Source organism: Phaethon aethereus (genome assembly GCF_964289735.1).
Source record: "Phaethon aethereus genome assembly, chromosome: 4".
NCBI lineage: Eukaryota > Metazoa > Chordata > Aves > Phaethontiformes > Phaethontidae > Phaethon > Phaethon aethereus.
Window position 1 is genome coordinate 13,237,384 of NC_138578.1, and position 26,795 is coordinate 13,264,178.

General features: G+C 44.5%; 1 protein-coding gene across 1 annotated transcript in view; it reads right to left on the bottom strand.

Annotated features, from left to right (window-relative positions):
- SLC7A11 (solute carrier family 7 member 11) overlaps positions 1 to 26,795 on the bottom strand; it is a 58,645-nt gene that overhangs the window by 25,018 nt on the left and 6,832 nt on the right. The window contains exons 3-6 of the mRNA XM_081998793.1: positions 25,432 to 25,547; positions 17,556 to 17,681; positions 15,249 to 15,348; positions 12,085 to 12,129 (exon numbers count right to left, since the gene is read on the bottom strand). Coding sequence (XP_081854919.1) covers positions 12,085 to 12,129; positions 15,249 to 15,348; positions 17,556 to 17,681; positions 25,432 to 25,547 — 387 coding nt within the window. The remainder of the gene's footprint in view (positions 1 to 12,084; positions 12,130 to 15,248; positions 15,349 to 17,555; positions 17,682 to 25,431; positions 25,548 to 26,795) is intronic.

A 26,795-nucleotide genomic window follows, 5' to 3' on the forward strand; every position in this document is an offset into this window, starting at 1 on the left:
CAGTGCAGCTGGGGGTTTCAGGCGCGGAGCGGCAACACATCCCAGCTAAATGAAAAACTCTTTCTCAAGCCCGTAATTCTTACTTGGACAACGGGCTGGCTGATTTGGCCCGGTATGTTTGGCACGAAGGACTCTGTGCCGTGGCTGATGGAATAAATGTGTAGACAGAGCTTTAGCTGACCCCTACTTGCACAATTTTTAATTCCCCCCCTCCAATCGGTTATAACCGATCTAGTGAGTTCACTCACTTGTCTACCTACCACTAATGCACTGCTGTCTCACCTTTTTTCTAGTAACTTCAGTCAGGCCATCTGCTTACCAACCACCAAAAAGAGAATGAAAACGTCTCACGAGAGCCTGGGACCTTCACCGTGGCCAAGGGGAGAGCTGGCTTAGACCCGAGACACCCGTGACCTCCGCAGTAAAATACAGCATGTTTTACAGCTCTGGACCTTTATCAGTACATCTGTCTTACAAGACGTTTTTATTCCTGCGGTGAATATTCTGCTGAGCGGCTCGAGGTTCCCATCAGAGAGGGTACTGTCGCCCTGCTGTGCAGCTACTCCCGTGGCCCTCAGTGCAAGAGAAATAGATGTTCAAATAGTCGTGCGCGTATCTTTAGGCAATAAAAACAAAGGAAAACCCAGGGCAATGGAAACGTGGAAGGTTACCTCGTTTTGTTGTTACATTGCATCAGCCTGCTGGTAAAACATGTTAGGATTTTGCCAGCTACCCAGGGAGGCTGTGAATAAATGTTTGTTTTACCTCCTTAGGGCTGATTCATAGTAACAATGATTCAAGCAAACAAGCAGGGGTAAAAAAAAAACAACAAAAAAAAGGGAAAGCAAACACACCTTGCACTCAGGAGGTTAATGACATCAGCAAGCAAACCAAGGCACAAGGGCTGGAAAGGAGCGACCTGCTCCGTAGCGACGTGATGCTGCACAACTCAAACAAAACAGCCACCGCCCCGCACGGAAGCCGGCATGGAGCCCGATCGCACCCTCACGCCTCGGACCCACCAAAGCTGCGCGAAACTCTGAGCCAGGGGCGCTGCAAGACTCTCCGCGAGAGCCAGCCGGCTCCCACCGACCTGCGGGGCGCGCTCAGCACCCCGGGGAGACACCGCCGCCGCCATCACCGGCCGAGCTCCCCGAACTTTGCTTCCTCGAAAGAGGTGCCACGGGCTTGGCAGAAGATGAGAAAACTGGTTGAGGGTTTGCTTCTTAAGTCTCCATTTCCGCATAGGCAGTTGCCTCTTCCGTGTACGCTCCAGGCAATGACTTCATCCATACCCGGTCATGACACCTTGCATCACCGGCATTAAAGTGACAAAGGCAGTCATTTGTAAAAACCAAAATGTTGAAATATCCTCATCCCCTGCCGAGGAGACTAGCCCAGAACCCTCTTCTCCACTACCCTTGGATCAGAAAAAAATACGGCCACGCATCACGGCAGCCCACGCACTTGCTTGTCCACTCGTGCCCCCCGGCAGCCCACAGGAGCCGCTCCCCTCCCGCGACACCGTCCAGAGTGTTTCCAGAATTCTGGGAGACTTCCTTCAGTCATTTCCGTTTCAGGTCGGGCCTTTTATCTTAAGCCACAGGAGTCAGCGTAAAGAGCAACAAACCCAGTGCAGCCATGGCTTCCGACACCCCGCCTTGGCGGGGAGCCCATTGCGCTCCCGCCCGGCCTTGCCCCGCTCCCAACCACCGGCAGGCACGGGAGCAGAGCCACCGCTAGCCCCGTCTGCCGGCAGAGACCAGCGCGGCATTACGGCCTCCACATTTGCAACTTTTCTCTTCCCCCCGCTTTTTCCTTCCATCCTCCAGCTATGTTCAGTGAATATCTTTGATTTTTTTTCAGGTAGCTGACTCCCCGATTTCTGTGCTAACGTCTTTGCGATACCTTTATTACACCCTTGAACCATAAAAGGGATTGGAATCAGATCCTGTATCAGACAATTAGGGGAAAAAGGCTAGAAACAGCACTATTAATTTCAGTACACATATCCACAGCTAAAGCCCGGCACAGCAATACTGATCTAACCCTGCATCTATAGTATTCGGTTTTGTTCTTGCATTTTTCCACCTTCTCTTCCTTAAACACCCATGCCAGGCATGTGCTGTAGGTTAACTTTGACCATATGAAATAATAAATCATACCACAAAAATTTAGGTATGAAATCTGCATTTCTCAGGCCTGAATATTTCCATGGCCATCAGCTCAACTTTTGTGTAAGTAGGAGCATTTTATACAAGGAAAATAAATGTTAGAACAGGTAATTATATAAGTGACCTTGCCTTTCTTCATTCGCTCGTGAATTATTACTCTCCTCAACTGTAATTTTATGAGACATCCTTATTGTCTTAATTAATGATCAAGGTACATCTTTGAAACCATTTACAGGTAGATTACATCAGTCTCCTTTCTAATTTACGCGTATCGACTGGCACATCAGTTTAAACCCTGTCAGAGGTAGCTCTTCCCTGCAGTCAATAACTAAACAAAGTCGGCTGAACCAATTCAGATGCTAAATCGGTGTTTGGAAAGCAGCTGCCAATGGCAAAGATACCGGTGCCCAAAAACCGCAACCGAGGATCACCTCCCTCATGCTGTGGAATTGCACCACAGGACTCAGCATCGATATAAGCACCAAAGAAGAAGAAGGAAAAAAAAAAAAAAAAAAAAAAAAAAAGACGTGGGGGAAAAAAAATGCACAAAGGAAAAGGAAAAAGAAATAATAACATATGTTGAATGTGTGTCACGTACACACTCCTGAGCATTATAGGTGGTGATAGTACGCATTGGGTCAGTCCCTAACTAAACGCGTAAGGAAAACACGCAACCTCTGGAAAGCAGTACGCACACACGGCAGCTACCTCCAGCTGCCTGCAGAAGTGAGGAAGAGGAGTCGTCCCCGGTGAAATCCGCAGCCTTTTTTGTTATCCCTGCTGCTGAAGCCTTTGCTCTCTGTGATCCCTGCTCCGGATGACGGGTGAATTCATGCAGCGAGTCATCTCCCCAGCCCCTCCGCCGCCTGCGTGCGTTGCTCCGGTGAACCCAAAGCGCCGCTCAGGCACAAAGTGCACGTGTCGAAGACAAGGCAGGGGATGCAGGTTTGCAGAGTGTCTTTCTGCGGGCATCCGGATCACCCAAGCTGCATGGCACGCCAGGGTTTCCAGCCGTGCCCTCTGCTTCCCCTCTCTTACGGCACAGCCCTGCTCTTGAGGAGGACCCCCTGCACCTGTGGGGCAAGGGACCCAGGAGGAATTTGTGTTCAACCGCCTAGAACAGGGAAAAGAAGAACCAAAGGACTGACTCCACATCCTCAGTTAAATATGAGATATTACATACAGTAGCTAGTGTGCTGGAACTCTTGAAAATTGCAGGGCCAAAGAAAAGTCTGCGCTACTAGAGTAGGGGATAATCCACATTATCAAATCCAAAAATCCAATTCAATGCAACTGAAGTTAAAAAAAACAAACAAACAAGAACGCAGCTACTTGGATTTTAATTTGGGTTACCAATTTCAATTCCGTCCTGATCTTTTCCCTGCTTTAACTCAAGCTACTAACACAGTTAAAATCACCATTTCCCTTTATTCATTCCAGCTAGTTGGAAATATTTTGTGGATTCAGTGACCAAACCCCATCACAGAGAGGCCCCAAGTATGGCTTACAAGCAAGTTGCAGCCCTATGAAACGTTTGCACGTCTCAAATTAATCGCTTAATGGCTCGCTTAATTGCATTCATACTCAGCAGAACCAACACGTTGTCAAGGCTAGGGCACTTACGGCACGTCTCGTGGTGCTGGGGTGGAGAGGGGAGGGAGAAGGAGAAGCTGGAGCCAGAGCCCGGCTGAGCCTGCCACAGCATCTGCTGCTCCGGCATGGACTTCTCCTTCAAGATCCTTTTACTTGTGACTCTCAAAGTTCCACTCTCTGACGCGCAGGACAGCGCAGCAGCAAAAGCAGTATGTCCTGAAGGAAGTCTGGTGGCTTTTAAGGAAAGGTTATTATTCCTCATTGATTTACTGGCATCCCCCTTAGGAATTAGGAGGCATTGCAAGAAGATCTGACAGCACTACTATTACGTCTAAGCTGAGATCATAGTTGGCCAAAGAGTATTTTCAATACTTCCCTCCCCGGCTTTGCAATTGCTTTTGAATCCAAGCTGCCCCACACTATCACCAAAATTTAGCTGAGATCAGGTGCAAAATTAAGAAATAATTACTCCTTCCTACCAGCAAGTTGTATTCATGAAGCATATCACGTCACAGCTAATGACAACACTGCCTCCCACATAGTATTCTGTCAAGCAATTCTCCGCCTGATGTTGTACCCACGGTCTTCAAATGACAGAGTTTGGGAACCCCTTGTGTACCAAACTATAGGACAATTAAAATCTCCCAAACTAAGATTTTTAGTGGAAAAAAGGTTATAAATAAGAGCAAAGCAACTCAGAACATTTGGATCCCACTCGTAAGAGAATTTCCAGCTTGCAGCAAGAAAAGCAGCAGCATGCTTCAATTTTTTTGTCCTGAAGCGAAAAAAAATCGTGCCTATACTGAGGTTTCAGAACCCTGAACCCATCAAAAAAATACGCATCTAAGACTGAAATATTTCGTTTCAGAAATGAATTATCAGTCCTTTATTAAAAAAACTGGAACGAATGAGTTGGCGATGTGAGGCATGCAAGCAGTTAATAAGGTTAGCGAGAGAGCACAGCAAAGGGAAGTTCATTTTATCAAGAACAGTTTCACGCTGGTGAGGCAGCTCCCCGATGAGCTAGTAATTGTGTTTGAGAGGGAGAGAGAGACACACAGATACTACTGAGTTACATTCTCAATTAAATGCTTTTCTATACAATTTACAAACAGCAAAACCCATGCTTGGCTTTGTTTAAGTACATTTGATCTAGTAAATTAATTTGTTTTCTTTATTTGGCAGATTCAGCTCCCCATTAAAGGATTTTATAGTTCTGAAGACGTGATTGTGACTATCATTTTATCCCTCACACAGGGCACAATTAAACTGTGGAAAGTGATGCTGGATTCACCAGTGTCCGGACACCTCATCTTCTGAGGTGCTTAGCAGAAAACCAAGGGAATTTAGGTAGCCTGTTACGCTGTTAGATACAGTAAAAGTTAGAAAGAGTAAGATTTCTACCGAAGTGACACACCAAAATAGCTGGGGGGAGGGTAATTGGAACATCCTCATACTATGATGGAGAATAAGTATTCAAATAGAAAAAATAAGACACAAATAATATATTGAAGCAAAAATGCAAATGCTCACTTAACTGACCCAGCTTTCCCTTTAAGGTAATCTGATGAATTCACATGAGCAAATGGGCTTTGCAAAATATTTGAAAGATTACCATTTGTCTCTTTTGATTGTCTTCAAATAAAATATCCCAGTGTAATCCTATAATTTCTGCACTGAATATTTGGCACTGTAGTCTGATGTGAAGAGAAGGAATTGGAGCCAAATGTGTCTTTACGAGTAAGTAGACCAGAACAACGCAAGAAAGATTTCAAATTCTGGGTACCGAAGCTATTCTGCTTATACTTAGGCAGGATACCTGCATCCAGTGTCAGACTTAAAAGGAAGGAACTGTATTTATGCCCAGCTACTTTGTGAGAAAGACTTGTCCAAAGTTTATTTAAAGATGAGATGGTATCCCCATGGGGAACACCCCCAGGTGCTAGTTTTTTGGGTTCCTCATAGCCCATGGCTTACCCTCAACCTTGGAAGGACGTAAGTACTTCAGAAATGACTCCAGGAGGTGATACCTCCCACTCCAACAAGTGGGTAGAGAAAAGATGGGGAGCAGAGGAAGGAGAGAAACAGGAGAAGAGATGAAGTAACCCACCCTCCATTTTCACAGCAAGTTTGTGCTCTTGAGTCCCAGTTCAGTGCTCCAACTACATCATCTGTCTTTCCTGAATAAAAAGCAGTGACGAGGTGTGTTTGAAATTACAGACAGCGTATCTGCAGGGAGATAAACTTCTGACTTTCTTTATTTTCTGGTGCCTAAGATAATCCAAATCGATATTAATATTCCTCTTCATTGTCCTGTCATTAAATTATAAAATAATAAAAATGAACAAAGAAGCAGAGGCAGAAATGGCAAAGGCTTGCGTCCTCTCAATTAACATTGAAAATATTTTTCATTGTCATGATTACTAGGAATAACTAGTCAAGGTCTAGACTGGTAGTGAGCAATGCAAGTTTCTGATTGATTTTGGAAGTGGGGGTGCATCCTAATGTGGAGTGCCAAAATTCAGATGGCTACAACCAACTAGGGAGCTGGAGGAGTTTTAGTGTCTCAGCCACCATTCCCCTCCCATCCACCTGCATCTCTGTGATGCTTAGACAGCCTGAAAAAAAACCCCCTAGTACCACATTTTTCTCACTCAGTCCTCATAGATGCAAAGTGTGACTTTAAACATTAATTAATACAAATAGGTGGTTCATATTAGATTAATTAGACATGACACTCACATTATTTAAACCCAATATAAAACCAGATTATATCGAACATTTTCATACACCAATTTTACAAAATGTCTGAAGACATAAAGCCTTGGTGACTTGCTATACATCTACTGCTTCTTGGCTCCTTAGAAAAGAAGGAATAAATGAAGTGAGAAGAACACTGGAAAAATCTAATAGACAAACTGACTAATCTCAGACCCCAAGGTCATAGCAAAGCAATTCATTTCTTGGCTTTTCAACAGCACAAGACATGATTTATCAATCTAAGACCAGGATTATAAACACTATACATCTCAATAATATGTTCTTTGCACTGTGTAACTTTTTAAACAATGATAGATGTCTGGGCTGGACCAAAGTTATTTTACAAACAGAAACAGAATATTTGCAAATGAAATGGCCCAATAAGGGAGGAGAAAAAAAAAAGGGGAGGGGTGGGAGCAGAAGGGAGAAGAAAGAATTATACCAAATAGCAGCTATACTTAACTGCAACTGCAAAGGACTCTAACTTTTTGCTGTAAAATATTTTCAGAATCCACGTCCTTTAAAAATCTCCTATCTATCATTTTCTACAACTGAAATTGAAGACCTATAAACCAAAAATATTTCCCAAGTTCAAGAACACTAACAAAAATTTACACTGCCAAAGAAATAATATGACTTTGAGTTAAAGAAGGACTGTGAATCAATACCTCTAGTTACCCACTTGATCACAGACTTCTTCCAAGTCATTAACGAATTCAAGCCTTGGTTTCCCTTCCCTTAAAATGAAATCATATTTTCTTTCTTTTCCAACAAGAGCTTAATCTTTATCACGTGAAGCCTTGGGGCTCATCATCTTCTCATATTGAGGACATAGAACAGAATTTTTTTTAAAGCGGGCTTCTCCTTGGTCAGCATCTGACACAATCTGGCCCTGACTTTGACAAGGCTCTGAAGACATTGCTGTAATGTAAAAACACTCCCGTGTTATTTTCTCATCTGGAGTCCGTCAAAATTCCTGACAAACTAGAGTGCTGATCCTGGACTCTGCCCTGCCCGGGAAGGGAGGAGGGAAGTGCTGTTTGGGCATGAGCTGCTTTTGGGGTCTTGATTGAAAAAGCTTGGTCTGTTTCTTGAGAGTGCAGAGTGGATGCTCAAGAATACAGATGAGCTCAAAGACTATGTATAAGAAATGAGTTTGAAAGTTCAACATGCTTGATTTCCAGTCCTCTAAATTTACTGCTCCAGGCAACACGACTTCTGTCAATTTTGAGATGACAAATTCACTCTCAGAGACCCGGCTGTTCCTTCATTCACTTATTATTTAGACAATACAATATGACCTCAGTTTGAGCAGGGCCAATCCTTATAATGTAAGGAAATCAAAAAGATCAAAGCTGCATGTGATGCGGCTGCATGAGGTGATTTTAGCGAAGCTCTGCTTCAAGGATTATTCAGATATTTCATTTCAAATAGCGACCGCTATTGACCCAGCACACATATGCAAAGCGTGATTTTCTAAAGGAAAGAAATTTATTATTATACTTCAACATTGTTCCACATAGTCTTGATAATAAAATTATTTCAAGCTCTTTTAAAAAGAAAAAAATTGTACATTAAAGCAGCTGAACACTGCAACCACAGCTCCTTGTAAACCAAACATCAGCTTCACATTGCTTCAGGTCCTACTAATGCTGCATGAGGCAAGCACTTTAACAAAGAGGAATAAAGAAATGAGTCCAGGCTTAAAAATGAGACATCAAAAGGGGGTTTAGCAGGAGACAGAAACAGCTACTTTTACATCTTACGATAACTGGGGTTATAATAATGCCCTTTTTCTTATACAAAAGAGGGGACTGTGACATTTCCAAAGTACGAATTCAGCACTGCTTCCAGAAATCTGTTCAAAAAGAATTGGCATTCGCTTTCAGATCCTTTCTTCCTTTTTCCATTTTCCCTTCTATAATTTAAAGGGCACTTCCTCTCCACTTGGCTCTTTTCCGCTATCTCTGCCTCAGCTCGCTCCGTCTAGGACTTCACATTGCCTAAGTATCTCAGTGCCTCAGACCCGTAGTATTTACCCTATTTATGGGCCAAAATCTGCAATTTTTTTGCCCCTGGGCAAACTGCTGCCCCCACACCGGCTCCCACAGCCTTCGGGAGCCCTTTCTGCCCGTCCCAACAGCCACTCCCGGGGGTGGCTTTCAGCTGGGCGAGCTCCTGGGCGCCCGCCCTTGCCCTGGCGCTTGCTGTACTCCCGCACGCGTTCCTGGCGCCGCACACGCCCCGGCGAGCAAAGCAATCCCCATCTGGAACGCTTTAATGTCTAGAAGCGGATGTTTCCACCCTCCCGTGCGCTCACGATATATTCGAGGGCCCTGACCCCCCACCCCCCGTAATACCACGAGAGCAGGGAGGGCGTCCAGGACCCACCACATAAAACGGGGCTTAAAGCCCGGTCTCCGCAAAGGCGGGCCCGGGCCCTCTCCCTGCCGGAGCGTTTCCGCGCTGCCCCCGCTCGGACTGCGCGCTTGGCGCGAGGTGGGAATGGCGCTGCCCGCTCACCTCGGCGCCAGCCCCCGCGAGCCTGCAAGCGCGCGGCCGCCACCGGCGCTCGGACCAACGTTTTCCCCGGCGCGGGAGGCGTCGGCGCGCGCTCGCCTCTGCCGCTGTGAGGAGTTTGCATCCCGGACCATTGACAGACGTCACAAATGGCACACTGGGAGCCATTGCAGGCTCTGCGTCAGGCCTGCGCTTCCCTCTTCCCTTTTAAAAACAGCTACGTAACACCTCCCCGGCACTGTTACGCAACCTTTAACGTGAGGCATGCAGCACGAATGAAAGGAGAGACGGCATTTGAGGTTAAAAACCAACCAACCAACCAAACAAAAAGCAGTTGAGTTCCAATAAACGCCTACAACAGCAGCACGACTAGTGGCTGACCTAGCACCTGGACTCCCTTTGGTGGGAGCCGAGACAGGTGCCCCTGGGATTAGTCCATGCTATTCCCTTGCCCTGTGCCGCTGGGCACGGTGGTGGCACAGGCCCCCGTTCGGCAGGACGTCTTTCCAACAGGGCCAGTCACAGGTGCCAAGTGGGTAAGAAAAACATCCCAGCTGTTTCGTTTAATGGCTTGTTTTGGGTTAACAGAGTCTGGAATCCCCATTTACAGGCGGTGCAGAGGTGTCTCTCTCACAGCCGGCAGCAATCCCCTTGCCCTGCCATCCCCTGCCACTTGTTTAGCAACGTTTAAAATCCCAACCTCTTCTGCTGTATATTTGCACCTTCGCATGGAGACTGTGATTCCCAAGGCACCCTGCTGGGCATCTTCCCTTCTCGTCCTCTCAAAGTGCAACCCCAAGGAGAAGAGTGATGAAGGGAAGCTTTAACAGCTTTGTGACAACATTGCACACGTAACACCGAGCTGTTTTCTTTCCACAGCCATCCTGTGATACACCGAACCAGCCAGACTATGCGGCTTGCCCCTGGTCCTGCACCCCCACTAGCAGCAATCCAAGGGTAGCCTGGAGAACAGAGCAGCTCTCCCGCACTGGAGCAGAAAAGAGACTGTCTCTCTCCTTCGCTCCTTCACATCCCAGCTGCAATGAAGAAAACCCCCAAATCTGACCCACACCACTTTTCTTAGCTGTGATACAACATGCTTCAGTAGCTGCTTAGTTAAAAAAAAAAAGGAACTATGCCTTTGTGTCCTATGCAGCAGAGGGCAACATGTTCAAAAATATGCCCTCCTCTGACTCAAACCACAAGAAAAAAGTCAACATAAACCAAAATAGATGTAATGAAAATTACCAATAATTCCAGTTAATCACCATAGAGCTAAGAGGACTGCACCGACACGTAAGTGTATAAAAACTCCCAAAGGGTGGTAGGCATGTGCATGTTTCAAAACATTACACGGTGTTGATGGTAACCACATGATAATTTACAAATTATATAACTTTTACCAAATGCTTTTGATCACATCACCAAGACTCTGGCTCCTAATCCATCTCCCTAGAATTTCCTGAAGCAGTAGAAGTCTTGGACCAGAATCACTTCACTTCTTTATTTAGTTTCATGTTTCTTTTCAAGTCAGTCTGCCATACAACGATCTTTCAGAAGTAAGAAAAAAAGAGTGTGTGGTTTGGGTTTTTTTTTTTTAATGTCTGCCTCCCCTGACTTTATAAAGCACACAGATCCTTGGTAGTTAAACCTGGGTTTGTTACTGGGTCATCTAGCCAGAGTTCGTGCCTGTCCCAGGCCTGGGAAGCATTAGCCAGCTGCTCTCCACCGAGCCCAAAGACTTGCGTTTTACTAAAGCACAGCTTCTGAGAAGGTGTCCTGCCCAATCCGAAGCCTACCGATGACAAACCCAACTGCACGTAAGTACCTGTGCTAACGAGTCGTCAACCACCTTGTTAAATATTAATGCTCTGTTTTCTACCTGCATTTCTCTGGTTTCAGCTTCCAGTCATACATTCCCCAGTATACATACCCTGATCACAATTAATGAGCCCGTTAAAACCCAAGACCCCTCAAAGGCACTGAGACAACAGAAATCTGCCAGTCTTTCTGCCATCCTCATGGTTTATCACTAATTTCTCTACAATTATATTCAGGCTTCTGAAGAAAATACTGAACGGCACCAGGAATGATTCAGTCTTTGATGAAACCAACTAAAAACCTTCTGCAGGCTCCCCATCGACAGCTGTTTGGGTTTGGGTTGGTTTTTTTTCTCTCTCTCTACATATCTCAGATATGTAGCTTCACATTTTCTGAGTGCACAGTGCTGGGGGTCTTTTTAACCAGTAAGTTATTTGGTACCCAGCCAATATGGTATCTTATTTTAAAAACCTAAGAAAATCATACCTATCCATTAATTTTTAATCAAGTGAATTGTTATTTTCCTCAAAGAACCCAATTTGATTTGACATATTTGGCATATTTTCTTTAATTTTTAGAAAAAGTCAATATTGTTTTAATACTGGCTGCATGTACCTAAACATATCTACCAAAATAGATCTGCCAAATCAAACTCTCGCTAACAGGACAGCTTTTCTTTACGTATTTTACAGACAGGCGCCGCGAGAATATTCGTCTCCAGTTTGAAACAAACTCCCACCAATATCCCCCGTTCAGTTTAATTGGATCAGATGCCGTGCTATGTGTATTCAAGATCCTGCAACTCTGAGACATCTAAAACAAGTAGAACTAAGTATTTGATTAATATTTATAACGTAGCAAAAACTGCCAAATATTACAGCAGATAAGTTTCTTGGGCAAGATTTCCCTGACAGGATACCAGTAACTTCCACTGAAAGGAGCCACTGATAGTTACTTGCATCCTGAGGGGACAATCAGAGCCCTGGAGATCTACTTAGTTTTCTGCTTTCTGTGCACATAAAAGCAGAATACATAACAAGGTCACGACAGGCCTGAAATAGCAAATCTTCAAGCAGTTGCAATTCAAATAGATACCAGATCTGCTGGAAAGCAAGCGACTTGACCAACATGCAGAATTTCTGAAGATCACTACTTTTATAGCATTTTAAATTTTACAACCATTTTTCAAAAGTCAAGAAAAACATGAGGTACATACTTTTCAGGGTTTTCCACTTCTTCAGTAACAAAATTGAGGTAAAACCTAGAACAGAGTTATAAAATGTATTATAAGGGCTTGGTAGATTTTTGATTCCCTATTTCTTTCCCAAAGAATGAAGATGCTTTTAGTTAAGCACTGCTGTTAATTACAGTAGACTTTGCAGACGCATGTTTGGATTAAGGACAGAGTGAGATTTAACCTTCCCTCATCCCCACACTCAGGAAGGTAATTCTCAGAAGAGATGGCAAAGCAGAAAAACGACAAAAAACTATGTAATGTCGGTGTGGACTTAAATTAATTTTTTTCCCCTGGCATACTAGGCAAATTGTGGTTTACCCTAATCCTATACACAAATGCACACACACACCCTCAAGCCTCATGTTCCATTTGTGGCCATAGCCTTCTACAATTTCAGGTTATATTGGCAAAAACTCTCACCAGGGTACTCAGCAAGGACTTCCCAACAATAAAAATAAATGAAGCCTCAAAAAAAGCCCTCCTAAAACCAGGCTTTTGACACTCGTGTGTCGTATACGATCACAATCCCAGGCTGCTGATCCCGCGTGCTCCTGCACAAGCGCTGGTACAGGTTGCACTCCAGTCGTATTCCAGCAGCGGGCAAGAGACAGCTACGTATGGGAGTTCGTAGGAACTACTCACCGGGCACAGCCCTGCATACAAAGCACCCGTAAGCCTCAAGGTCGCTGAACCCTCTGTTCTGCATTTATTAGCACTAGGTCCACGCATCGCTGGATCACACAGATGTGCCTGGCTCGGATACGGGCACAAAGTCACACGCTGGCTAGTTAAACAGAGCAGGCAATACAGTGCTTATGCTGGCTTTCTACTTTTATTCAGGAAGAAAAACGACATCTGACCCAAGAGTGCTACAGTGAATAAACAAATGGTACCTGATCTGGCAGAAAGTCTGGGAACTTTCCTCCATCACAAGTCTTGGACCAGATCTGGGTTAGCAGAACGAGTTAGCACTGGCTTATGGTTTAAAAAAAAAATCTGATTTTATGACCGAGCATGAAATTCTGTAAAAGGAGGTTTGCCATCTCATATGACCACCTCAGTACTTTTTTCTAAACTTGCCAGTGCACAGAGCACAAAAGAAGAGTTTGGGATAGATCAAAGGAGAGGTGGCTTCTGACAAGTAAGACATCCAGCTACCTCCTTCTGGTCTTAGTCCTGCTTCTAGGCAGAAGTGATTTGACAGACCTGCATCAGTCCTTTTATTGATGCAAAGGCATGCTTCCTTGCATCCTTTTCTCTATTTGTCCCTTTTCACCCAGCATTTTATATACCCAATAGTCTACACTTGCCCTTCGCAGGATGAACCCACACATACAAGAGATACTAGCCTTGTTTTGTTCTTTAAAGTTGCGTCATTAAAAGTTAATAGTCTCATAGGCTATGCATAAAATTCTGCCTGCATCCTGGGATGCAACACCAACACTTGCAACACTCCTTCACGTTCAGCTTATTGGATTGATTTAGCCCCATGAAACTGATAGTGCGAGGGTATTGACACTCCACTTAATGGTCTGCTCTTCTGTGCTCTGAGGCAATCAATTTGAGCTGGTGACAAAGATAAATAGGCAGCTGGGAAGAACAGCTAGCCAAATTAGGTCTTTTCCTGCTAATTTCTTTTATAAGCGGCAAATAAGGACCTTGAAACAAAAGTCAGAAGGTGTAAAGGAAAAACAGAGATCGTTTTTATTGTAGGGGTTTAGAAGGTTAGGTGGAAAATGGAAAGAAATGGGAAAGAAGCAATAGAATAACAGTATTTTTGATGTAGCATTTTACAATAAACAAATGCTGACTCTGTGATAAATAATATTGAAGAGCTTTTAAAATTGCCTTCATACAAAAACATACAGTTAGGTTAAAATTTTAAAAATATGTGAGAAATCATCACACGTACGGATATGACAGATGGAGGCAGTTATATGAGAGAGAGGGAAGAAGGTAGAGACTACCCGCATAATGAGTTCAATTTCTTTGAGGCTTCAAAACGCCAGGCTCTTTTCTTATATATCTATCACAGATAAAGGTTTTGGACTCTCTTGAGTTCCCCCCCAACCCCCTTTAATATAAAAGTTCTGTTCAGTACTCCAATGTGCGTGTTTACAATGCTCCTGCAACTGGGGAGTTACAGACAGGCAGAGAACTCAAACGCTCAGCCCATTGTCCCTCCAAATTAAATAAATAAAGCCCTTATCTCTCAGCCTTTGCCTTTTGTGCGAGGTAAAGAACTTGGCTGCCCGTGAGGCTATGGAAGGGAAAGGGAAAACCTGCCGACAAAGCTATCTCAAAATAAGCCCACTCTCTGCACCGTAGCCTTCCCACACACACACACACCACACACACACGCGCGCTGGTGCTGAAAAAGCACGCTGGCACTGTGCGACGTGGAGCCCTCGCCGAGTGCGCATAAATCATAAGGCAGATTCACAGAGCGGAGGCCCCTTTCAAACCAGCTGCTGTGTACTTTGGTGAGGGAGAGGGAGAGAACTGGAACGAAAGTTCTGAGCAGGATACTCATACCTTTGCTCACAGTCAATAGCACTTGACTTCTATGGGAGCCAGTTGCGCTTCTTGTTAAGCGAGGTCCAATTCTCTCGGAGCAAGAGGCATAAGAATCTAGTTTTTCACCTTGTTTTGTGGTCTACACTGATGTTATCGTGGTTCACTTCTTATTCTTCAAATACAGCTTTTACAAAGCGAAGGGTAAGGTCCACAAAGCTTTGTAACAGTTCATAGATTCACTGACTTTTCAACAAAAATTAAAGCTTCATTATCCCCTTTATCCTTTTATCCAAATACCTAATGAAAAAATTTAAGAACATTCCTTTCTTGTTGCCTTTATTTCTAGTCTTAAGAACAGAAATAAAAGCCTGGGTTTTTTTTAGTGTTCAGTGCGTGTTTACCTATTGTACACTGGAGAAAAAAAAAAAAAACTTTCCTTTTTAGAGCTGCTTGCAGAATAACTAACTGAGCACATGGAACAGCAGTAAGACCTACTCTTATTACATGATGTAGTTTGGCAAAAGATGTGGAACGTGCTACTCATTTCTTCATATAAAAAAATGTCTTTGTTAGAGCATATTAATGTTTGTCTTCAGGACAAATACATAAAGGTTTCAACAACTTACCAGCCTGAATAGGCATACATTCCTGAATAGAAAGCAAGTGGTAATCCCATAACACTGGCATCGTTCCCCGCAAAGGCATTTTTAAAGTGCCGTGTCTCTCCTGCAACATCAACAAAAACAATATTGAAAAAGAAGCTGTTTGGTCACCTACTACTTTAAAACAAATACATATATCAGACCATGTAACATTTAATCACCCAACAGTTCACTGACTTCAAGTTCTGCCCTTGACCTTAGTTTCCGACCCAACCCTTGCAGCCGTAATCTGCCAGCAATTGTAAAAGGCTTCGTGGCATCGCTAGTCATGCAATAGCAGAATTTGACCTATTACTTTTTTTCAAAGCATTCTGAGCTTGATAACACTCACTGCACTGTCATCCCCAGCAGTGACTTACATCAACATGAAAGAGCAGAATGAGCTCTGTTAGTTTTTGCTGCGGAAAATTTCACTTGCTTAACGTTTTGATCAGAAGGAACATGGCTAGCATTTCACTCGCAACATTTTTAAGGTAAACAAACACAATATCTTAAACGTTTCTACCACTGAAAAACTTAGTAACTCCCTACCACATTATATTCAGTACGGTATTAATATTACACTAAGTAAGAACGACATACCTATAAATGCAAACATGTAAGAGTTGCGTTGTGCTCTTATTCATTTACGAGGTGCTCTATGGTTTGTAAGACCATATCCCAAATTTCCTGAGAAGCAATGATCCTTCACAGAAAAGGAGCAGGAAGAAGCAGAACTGGTTCAGACTTAATTTAGCAACGGGTCAAATCCTCTACCCTTTACTCAGTTTTTACCGAGCCCTCAAAATTCCCACTGAAGCAGAGGCTTTTTGGGTAAGGGAAGAGCTGTGGCCAGAGGAAGGTCCAGCGGGGAATCAAGGACACTGTCTGAGCTACTTAAGGGCAGCAAACCCCATCCAAACCTGGGTCTGGCCTGCTCCAAAAGTCTAGGAGAAACGAGGCAGATGGGAGCAGGGAGAAATTTTGCGTGTGAAAGGAGTTGAGGGAAGAGGCATCGCAACTGCCAGAAAGGAAGCGAAAAACATGAAAACAGAAACAGTGAATCAGCAGAGCGCTACGCAGGCGAACTTTTATTTCGGAGCCTATTGCTAACCACAGAGAGCCGCCTGTCCCCGAGAAACTAAGCTCACCGCAGAGCCCCGTGCTGCGCTCTTGACTCAGACGGGAGGTTTTGTGAAGCGGCACAAAAGATCATCCCCAGGGACAGAAGCTAACGACCGCGGCGAGTTTTGTTCGTTCAAATCTGCCACCAATTCATTAAAAAGGCGCTCCCCCGTGCCGACCCTCCGCGCCGAACGGCTGCTGGCGCTTTGCGTGGCCACCGCCCAGCGCCGCTGCGAGGCGAGGGGGCCGCGGCCTGTCGCCGCCTCCCGCCCGCTGCCGCTCGGGCTGTGGCGGAAAAGCCCCTGCAGGCCGCTGGGCGCGCGTCCGTGAAAAGGAGTCCCGCTGCCGGCACGGCTTTACCCACACGACCGCCAGAGAGCCAAGGCAGGGCCGCACAGCCACCGCTGCGCTGGGTGTTTTCGGGCTCCTTGCTTGCGCAGCAGCATTGGTAAAGTCTGTAGAGTAATTCTGGCCCTCCAAAGCCTCCTGCTTTCTTTTCCTGGGCTCGGGTTAGCCCCAGGCAGTTGCCTGTAGCTGTATGCTTCAGTGTTTCACTTGGAAGAAGGAAAGCATGCGTGCAGCGTGAGCATCCAACGCTTGCAGGCGGGAAGCCCGTGAAAGCAATCGCTAACTACAGTTTCTCTTGCCAGTACAGCACCTTTAACTTCACGATTTACGCCACCAAAGTGGTAGAACAGCATCCACGATACCGTTTCTTTCATATGTTCCCCAGTTCCGAGCCGCCTCTGCCAGCACATACCCAGTACCAAGCAGGACTGGGCACGAGCCCAGTTAAAGGAGACATATTCTGCCCGGACCAGGCGCGTGCTCTGGGGAGGCGTACGCCCCTTGTTCCTTAAAACCCACCCTGCCCCTTTCACCGAGTCCACAGCAGAGGCAAATTACAGAGAAGAGCAATCCCGTTGCTCATTTGAAAACAGAGTCTGATCTGGGTAGACTCATTGGCATGCTGAAGGAAACACCAGTCCTTCCCAGTGTAGTTCCACTTCTAATCAACTGCATGACAGTACAGAGCTCCAGTTAAACAAGCACAGACTAATTAAGAGATTTTGCTGCTATAAGCATTATTTGGTGGAGGCAGGTGAGGAAAGACTGGGGAGGGTAAAGATAAAAGCACTTTAAAATCATTTACTTTTCATTTCATACCTTTAATTAGCTGGATAACTCCAGGGACTATAATTATCAGAATTGCTACAAGCTTGCAAAAGGTAAGGAAAATCTGAATGCGGGCACTCCAGCTGACACTTGTGCTATTCAGGACCATCACCAGCGCTGCAAAGGGAAAAAGAAAAGTCAGAAAGAAATACTCGTCCCGCTGAAACCGCCGCAAAACTCTTTGCCAGCAGAGAGGCCACACACAAAATAGATCCTGATGCATCAAAGGAAATACACCCCGATAACCTTACCCAGTTGTTGCCCACCCACTTCCCACGTTGCCCTTCCAGACGCCGCAGGAAGTGCTGGAGCTGAGCCCCTCTGTTTGACCCGCTGCGCGGCTCACCCGTCTCTCCGTTCCCTGCCCTGCTCCCTCCGCACCAAATACCAGCTTCATTCACCCAGAGTTGGCAGCTGTTGGTAGAAAATGGGCCGGCAGGACCCTGCCTTGGATGAAACAAATCAGTTGCCCAATCCTTGTCACTCCAGATTTGGTGCCAGTTTGAGCAGAGACTTGCATTTCCAGAAAACAATGACAATTAATAATCATATTAAACTTTCTCAACCCTATTGAGGCCCCGCATAAATTTGTCACTCGCTGCCTTATTCACCCCTGCTCCTCTTTTCCACTCTTTCTCCTCCCTCACTGCCATACCAGCAGAGATGCAGGAGGGCCAGGGTGCAAGTAAGGTGCCCATCCTCGTTGGGAATTGGTTAGGAAATAAAGACCTTTTACTTCTCAAAAACAAAGCCCAGGTCCACACCTCACCAACACGTAGAGAGTTAAGTGAGAAGGGATTTTAGGTGCTGCCTGCTCGGCTCGCTTCTCCTTCTGGGTCAGGGAGGGCATCTTCTGGTCTTACTACAGCACTGGCTGACAGGAGGGCAGTAGGTCTTAGAATAACTGGCACTCAAATGATAACTCATTTAAACAGTTACCCTGGCAAAACAGAATCAATATAGGAGTGTAGATAAAAAAAAATTTATCTAAGGAATAGAAAATGTGAGACATTTCACTAGATAAAAAGTCCCATTCCCCCTCTGCTGCAGGGAAAGGCGAACATTGTCAAACAAGCCTGCTCACTCCTCTTCTCTTTCTTGCCGTCATATGGAGCCAACAAATTAGCTCCTCATCATGGTCCTCCCCTACTTCAAACTCTCTCAAGAGCACTGGTTTGCCCGTATCATCAGCCATATCACACATCTTGGGATGCATAAAAATGCAAGTTGCTGTCTCCCGCCAGAGTCTGCGAGCTAGTCGGTATGAGCTAGCGTTGTAAATCTGGCACGGTACAAGCTTCCTGGCAGCAAAACCTACTGATTTATCCCAAGTCTTTTATACAGATTCTGTTCACAGGCAAGGCCAAAAAATAGATCATAAAGAATTCTTCTCAGTTTAAACCAAAAGTAGGTTTGGTTTAATGGAAAAGGGACAAAATTCCAAGTAATCTGGATTCCAATGTATTTCTTAGATACTTTTAATAAAGTAAGAATTCCAGGGGAAAAAAAAAAAAACATTTCCTGGAATTTTAATTTGGGAAAGATAGGGCCCCAATCTCAAATGAACAATTTACCAAAGTCAGCATAAACTCACAATGTCACCTATTGTGAATTTTTCACCAAAAGAAGATCTTAAAGGTCCCAATATTTTTCCAGTTTTGCATTTCACCACATTTCAGAACTGAGGCATTCTTTTCTAAGTCACAAGGAAATCACTCAGACTTCTGCAAAGTACCCCTTGAGATCCAAATACTTATTTTTTTGCTTTACTACTTCCGTGTATACCTATCCTTGCCAGGAAACAGAAAATCCCAGGGGCCTGATTTATTACTCTATTGTCCCAATACTACCCTGACTTATCGTCACTTTTTAAATGTTGAAAGATCCCTTTAGGTTGCTGCTGAACATTAGCACCGATTGAGGCTCCCCCTCTTTTCCTAGGGCTTGATTACCAGAAAGGTTAACAACTGTAAGTTAAGAAAAATATATTTAAAATATTCATTTGACCAACAGTGTTTAAGTTATAAAGAAAATCCAGTGCCATAAACAAACGCTGGCTTATTTCAGATTTCCTAGAAAGTTCAGGATATCGTGCTTTGCTTTCCCAGAAGACGAAACCCAGGCAGGGATCAGGCCACAGGAAAATGCCAAGGAAGAGTTTTATGAGTAAGGAAATATCTGCGATTTGACATCCAGCTTATTCAGAGTTCAAGCTGACCGCAGCAGTCCATTACCTGACACAGGTCAGAATAGGTAACATGAGCATCGTCCCTGCAGAGAGCCCTCCTCGAGGTTGTCCAACGCATTGGGTTCACCTTCCTGATACACGCGCGAGAACGTGCCTGGATGACAAACTACTACGAACACTAACAGCAGCTCACACGGAAACACATAACCCCCCTTGCTGCCCAGCCACACACAAGCCACGAGCCCCAAATCTCTGTAAAAGCTACACTGGCTTGAGAGAGGAAAATGCAGGCTGGTATTTTCATGAAGACAGCCTGCTCGTGAGCAAGCTGCGTTAAAACATTCCCCAGCCCCAGCTGGGGGTTCAAGCCAGTCAACTGCTTCATCAGAGGCTTTCTAATCCAACAGCAAAAGCAAAACGGACACTGCAAGGACCTTCGTTTAATCGGGAAGCTGAAGGGACGCTACACCTGCAGTCAGGGCAGTGCACGTGCCGTTAGTTTTGATGGTCCTCTATAAGGGCAAGTCCCTCGCGGAGCTGGACGACTGCACAAACATAGTGGTTCAGGTTGCAGGGCTGAGACTTAAGTTCTTAGAAAGTTGGAGACCAATTTGGTATTTTCTGGGATTTCATTTTATTGGACCTAATAGGCTATAAGGATTTACAATCTTCTTTTAGGTAGTCTTAGCAGTTGTATGTGCATGAAACGCATATAGGGCTGTGGGGCTTATACCGCCGTCACGTATCGGCACTGTACTGGTTGTGTTAGCAACTGGATAGTGAAAGGCAACGGAGGAGTCTTGAAGAAAGCTGCCGAAGAGAAGGAAAAGAACATGACAACTGCGCCAGGATTCAGGAATGAAATTATCTGTTGGGACTATAGTCATTATTCAACACCTCTCTTCTATGAATGGGGCCTGATGGAGATACTTCACGGAACTGATTGCAGACGCTTTGATACAGGATCAGAGCAAGGACCAGAAGGAAGCAGCAACTCCCCAGACAAAAGGACAGCGAAAGGAGGGCTCATCTCTAACTTTGCTAACTAGAAGTCAGGCATCTAGTGCAGCTTACATCCTCAATGAAGAGACAAGACAGTTGCCTCCAGAGGATGAATAGTATCTCTTTCAGATGCCTATCTCAGATGAGATGAGTTGCCTTCAGGAAGTGTCTCCTTCTCCACTAACTCTACGGGGAGCATGGACAATTGCCTTAAACTAAACACCTAACTAAAGGCGAGACGAATCCTAACCGAAGGGAGTACGGAGGGAGATCAAAATGGGGTTCATGAACAATCAAACACAATGGCAACACCGGTCATGTTGCTTTTCACAATCTCTTTCCTTCACTCCGCCACAGCTATAGACGGATAACAAAATCCAGCGGGAGAAGCTGCAGTAAGCATTACATCCTGGCCTGCTTTTCAAGAGTGTATGTAGCCTCGCCTCAGTGGGAAACCACGGAAACTGCGCTCCCCTAACTTGTCAGGCTTTTAGGGTCAAGGCATGCACATGAAGGAAAAAATACCCTCGATTTGCAGGTTCTAATGCATGCATTAAAACGAAGTCACAGAAGGCACAAAAGCACCCATCAGAGCAGCTTTTGCTCTTCCTGCAAGTCAAGAGATGTCTTAAACTGCTTGTCTGAAAACTGTCAGGGGGAAGAGAGCAACGTCTGTGGCATCTGCCATTATGGGGGGGGGGGGAAAAAAATGCAACTAACTATAGACTCACATACACACCAAATTTATGCTAATAAAGCTTTGGGCTGCAGTATTTGCCAGCAAACACTGATGGATCTGTACAGCTGACCTTGGTTTTCAAGCATAATACTGCCTCTAACAAGCCATCTTTTGGGGTATTTGAGGGGGTTTTGGCAGACCTGCAGAAAAAGGGGGTAATTATATATTATCGTGGTGTAAAATGCCCAAAATACTCATGAATCAGTGTAAAAACCTTAAAAACACGTGTGAGTTGGTAACTTGCTTTCAGTCTCACAGTTTTTAATAGCTGAAACCTGTTTATCTGCTTTCTGATATGGAGGCCAAGTTAAAAGATTAGAACAGGCTCAGTTAAGATTGCGTATCTATTCAGGTTACATATTGATAATACGGTTCAATACCTTTGAAAAATATAACCTATCCCTTTTTGTTACAGATATATTTAAGTTTACCATTGGGAGAAGATGTAAAAGATACAAATACAGCGATATATGAATATGGGGTGGGGGGGTCACTATCGCCATGCCTATGGTGATAGGATGTTTCTCATTGGAAGAAGCAATAAATATAGAGGGGTCTACCAGTTTTCACTGAAAGAGAGAAATGGATTTTTAACCCTTTCTCTGAAAAAGACAGTCTTCAGCATCAGAACAAAAGGCGGATGGCATCCCTACTGCTTTGTGTCCTGGGGCTATTATGTCCAACTCAAGAAAAGTTGACATTTGAAAGGCCTTGTCTCCTGTTTGCATATCCTTCAGCTGTCCTTCCCTATGCTGGGGCACATTCAGGTTTTCTCTCCTCTACCTGACCACTTATTTTCATAAAAATTGTAGTCATTAGGTATCTTTGAGATGTCTGCTTTTCTCCCAGATCCAGATAAATTGACTGAGTTTAGAAAACGTTTACAGCAGACTGACAGACAGAGGTATGCAAATCTGTATTTGCCTAGGTTTTTCTCCTCATGGAGATTGACTTCAGAAATACCAACGGAATTAAAGTGATTTCTAATTTTGAAAAAAAACAGGCAACCTTTGCTTCAGAGGTTCAGAAAGCTGGGGTATCTGAAGAGAACCTCTACACAAGCATCCTTCTCTCTACTGAGCCACTGAAATCTTTGGACCTTTTGGCTGATTGTTTTTATTTAAAAAAAAAAAAAATTTAAAAAAGAAAAGAAAGCACCATATTGTGGAACAGAAAATTTGCTTCTACAGATTGTTCCAAATTTCTCAGAGCAGAGGTGATTTTGAGGGGAATTTTGTGCCCAGCACATACGTTTTTCCTGTAAATAATAAACCAAGAATGAGGGTTTTTTTCAAAGGTCACCATCTCCAGTAGTTCCGTTTGAGCCCTCATCTGATCTGCATCTTCTCTGCAGCACCATCGTTCCTTTCTCACTGCAGAGGCCCCGTGGTGGAACGGTGGGGAGCAGGATGGGCTGTAGGCCCTCTACGAGAAGTATTTCTTTGCAGCTGGTAGAGGAGCAACAGTATTTGCCGCTCCCCATCATAATCCTGGTTGCTCCATCTCGGGCAGCCTTTTAATAATAGGCTTAAATTGCAGGAAAGGAAGTTTAGGTGAGAAAAAAATATGAGAAAAGCTGCCTTGTGATAAGGACAGAAAAGGAGTAGGCTACAGTATTAGGCGAGGCTTTAGAACCTCCCGCACTGGAGGTTTTAAGACCAGTTTAGACAAACATCTGTCAGAAATTGGTTAGACACATTGATTGTGTTTGGGGGCTGGGGAGCACCTGGCGAGTTTTCAAAATCTCTTCCTGCCCTTTCTAGTAGGATCGGAAGCAACAACGTAAAACTACGGAACAAAGTCTTACCCAAGGACAGCGTTTAATGGTGCTTCCCAGTACCTTCCCCCTCACGCAATAGCGTCAGATACGCAGCGAGCGCTCTGTCATCAGGCACAGGAGGGAGAAGGGACCAGGAGTGGATGAGAAGACAAAAGGCACCTCAGGGCACTTTCTGATTAACTTAAAATTTTTAGTGGCAGACAAAATTACCTTTGGCACCGTAAAATTTGATTATAAGATCTTCAGGGCTCAGATGTGTCTGTTCAGCACAACACCATCTTCACGTTACCTATCACTCTGCCTACACGCACCGTACACAACACCCATCACAACTACCACCACAACAGCTAATTCTTACCATACGGCTCGGGGATCCCCGATTGTAACGTGTGTTCAAAACCTACTACAAATGAAACTCCACTGTAGAGCGCACTGCAAAGAGTAACGTCTCAGCCTGACACGTCACTGGGTCCCTCAGCATTGTCCCGTTCACCATTACAAGCTTTCGACAAGAATCCCTTCTTTCGGTGAAAAGGTGCCCGTCTTACCTGCGCCGTACAGACCCGCGCTTGCCGTAGGAGCGGTCTGCTGTGAACTCTCTCCCTTCAGGCTGCAATTACTTCAGCGTAACTCCATCCCCTGCCCCCTTGCAATCTTACTTCTTCGTTTAATTACTTTGCGAAGCCCCGGCTTATCACATGGATTTTCAATTAAATTAAAAGCAATTAAAACCTATTTCAAATTGTTCATTTATTGTGCTTGAATCACATGCACTTAAAAAAATGCTTTGATGGAGTCCTCGCTTAACATTCCTTCTGTCTCAGTGACCTTGAAGTTACTGAACATCTGTTTCACCCTTATCTTGCACCGAAATATTTTAGACAGATGTAGCTATAAAAAGTCATTGACCTCAAAATTCAAGCCCTTAATTCAATTATTCCTATGAAACCTATAGTTTGTGCATAATTAAGTTAGAAAGAAATGCGGTCACATACTGATTTTTTTAACACTCCTGGCAGAAGGGAACTCTTACCAAGAGAGTTCCTACAAGAAGCCACAGTAACCTGGAGACTGGAAATTTCAATGTCAGTTGAACTCCCTATCCCAAAGAAAGAAAAAGTCATCTGAACCTCTTATTGTGCAACACTGAAGGGGTCTCCTATGTGCCTTTGATCATTTTGCGTGTCTTAAGTCCTTTTTCCGGTCCTTTTGTTTCTGATACATGCACTGACCAAACTGAAAGGAACAATCTGTTAGTAATTACTCAGGTCTGCTCTGCCCTCTCCTCCCAGCGCAGCTGAACGCGAACGTGCGCGCACGGAGCATCACCACCAGTGACGAGACAGAACTGGAAACAAGCCTCTAGCCCTGCAGGCACACGGCTCCAGAGTCCCGTTCTGGCACCAGGCTCCAAGTCTCCCACACCAGCCCAGGTACACTGTAAAGCTCCCGGGCTCAGGGCAGCCTCCCTCCTCCCACCGGCAATTATTGGTTCTCCGTAGCCTTAAGTGGTCCCTTTTACACCGACTGTGAAGTCGGCAAGAGCAGGACAAGCTGCTGGTAACAGAGGTGCATTTTCACCACGCTGTGCGCCCTGCTCCCGAAGCCATCAGCTGGGTTCCTGCTTCCTGAACCACACGTGCCTCACTAAGTTTTATTGCTATGGAGGACAGAGTGGGACTAGGGACGATGATCTCATGTTGCCTGTGCTCCGCTCAAGAGAACTACATTTCTTCATGGCATCATACTTGGCACTCGATTGCCTCCTGAAACAGAGGTAGAGCAAAGCACTTAAAATCAGGTAATCATTCTTCCATATCTCTGGCACTGGATCACCATCTCTTAGGGACTGAAATTGCTTCCACAAAAGTAATGAGAGTTCTGCCATTAATTCAAGTGGCAACGGAATCAGCCTTGGCAATAGATTTTCCCTGCCATTAATAAAGTCTGCTATTCTTTTTACTACTGCATATGTTCACAAATCCACATACCCAGGCGTAAAGTCACACTGATGCCCTTGGCATTGGATGCAGTCATTTTGTAATGATTCACATCAAACAACTACCTGTTCGGTGTGTGATTACCTCTTTTTTTTTTTTTTTTTTTTCCAATTTACATCATCTTTACCCTTCCCTGAAACCTAAAATTGGATACTTACTGATGCCAACAGCTGTGATAAGTTTAATCGCAAGTTCTGGGATTTCACACTGCATAAAGAAAGGTTCCAAAATGTAACGTCCAAACGCCAATGATATCACTGCTGTGGCAGCAGGGCTAGAGTGAAAACAGCAACAACAACAAAATCACAACATTAATATGCAGTACATACATAGATAATATTCTTATGGGATCATGCTGTAGCTTTACTACCACAGAACCGTGAGCCATACTTAATTTTGGTGCCTGCTTGTAACTATGCTGCCAAGTACCATGATTTCTGAATGCAGCAGGAAACCACGAGCAGTTTAGCTTTGCCCAGCGGTTCTGATCTTGACAGCAACACTTCTCACCAGGATCGCCCTTACACCTTCCATGTCGTGAAGCAGCCGTAAGCGGAAAGGGAAGGTATCCATAGAAATCTTCATTCATTCGCTTGAAGCGAACATGGACAGAATTCGATTACATGGGCAAAACCCTGAGTAAAAGTTGTCGAGGGCTGAATTTTAGTGGCCAGGTATACCTCAGCCCTCAGAGAAGCAAATTCCTTTCAATCAAGTTGAGAATTCTGCTTTACTAAGTATCCAAAACCTACCCAAGACTGTTATTAAAATCTGAGATGCTGCAAAAAATGAATGAAAATGGGATTTCCTAAAAACGCAAACAACTTGTTCCTTGATCCTAGCACTGCAAGTGAGAGCAAAAGTCCTCAAAGTACAGAAAGCACCTCGCGTGAAACAGAGAAATGGGAAGAAAGGCAGGCATGCAGTTGTTGCATTTACGAATCTGAAATACTTATAGTATTCATACAGCCTCTTTCTCTGAGACAAGCTAAATGTTTGCCAGAAGCCTTTGCGCTGACACACATTAACAGAAAATTACCCTGTGCCTCGGATCAGACACTGTCTGCGTATTACAGTTCCAGTGGTCTCTTCACATTTGGTTTGGGAGGACACTTTCACCCTTCTTAGGGCAACTGGTGGCATCCGTGCTTCATTGCACCCTCACACACAGTGAGGACAAAAGGGCATATGATTCTGCCTCAGAGGATTTTTTTGAGTTAAACAAGAGTCCCTGCAAATTTCTTGTGAAAAAAAATCTACAGAATTTAACAAAATAATGCCTTACCTTACAGAATCTTAATAAAAATCTGTAAGTAATATATATTCTTTACACTATTTATAAATATATGTAATAAAAATATATGAATTAAAAAAAGCTAAAAAGGCTACGGAACATTATACAAACTCTGCAGAGAAGTTACTCCCCTCCACCGAACGATACAGGAATTTTCCACCAGAGAGTTTCACCCTTGAAACAAAACCCACTTTCTCAGCGTTATGACTCAACCAAAACGTCACACGT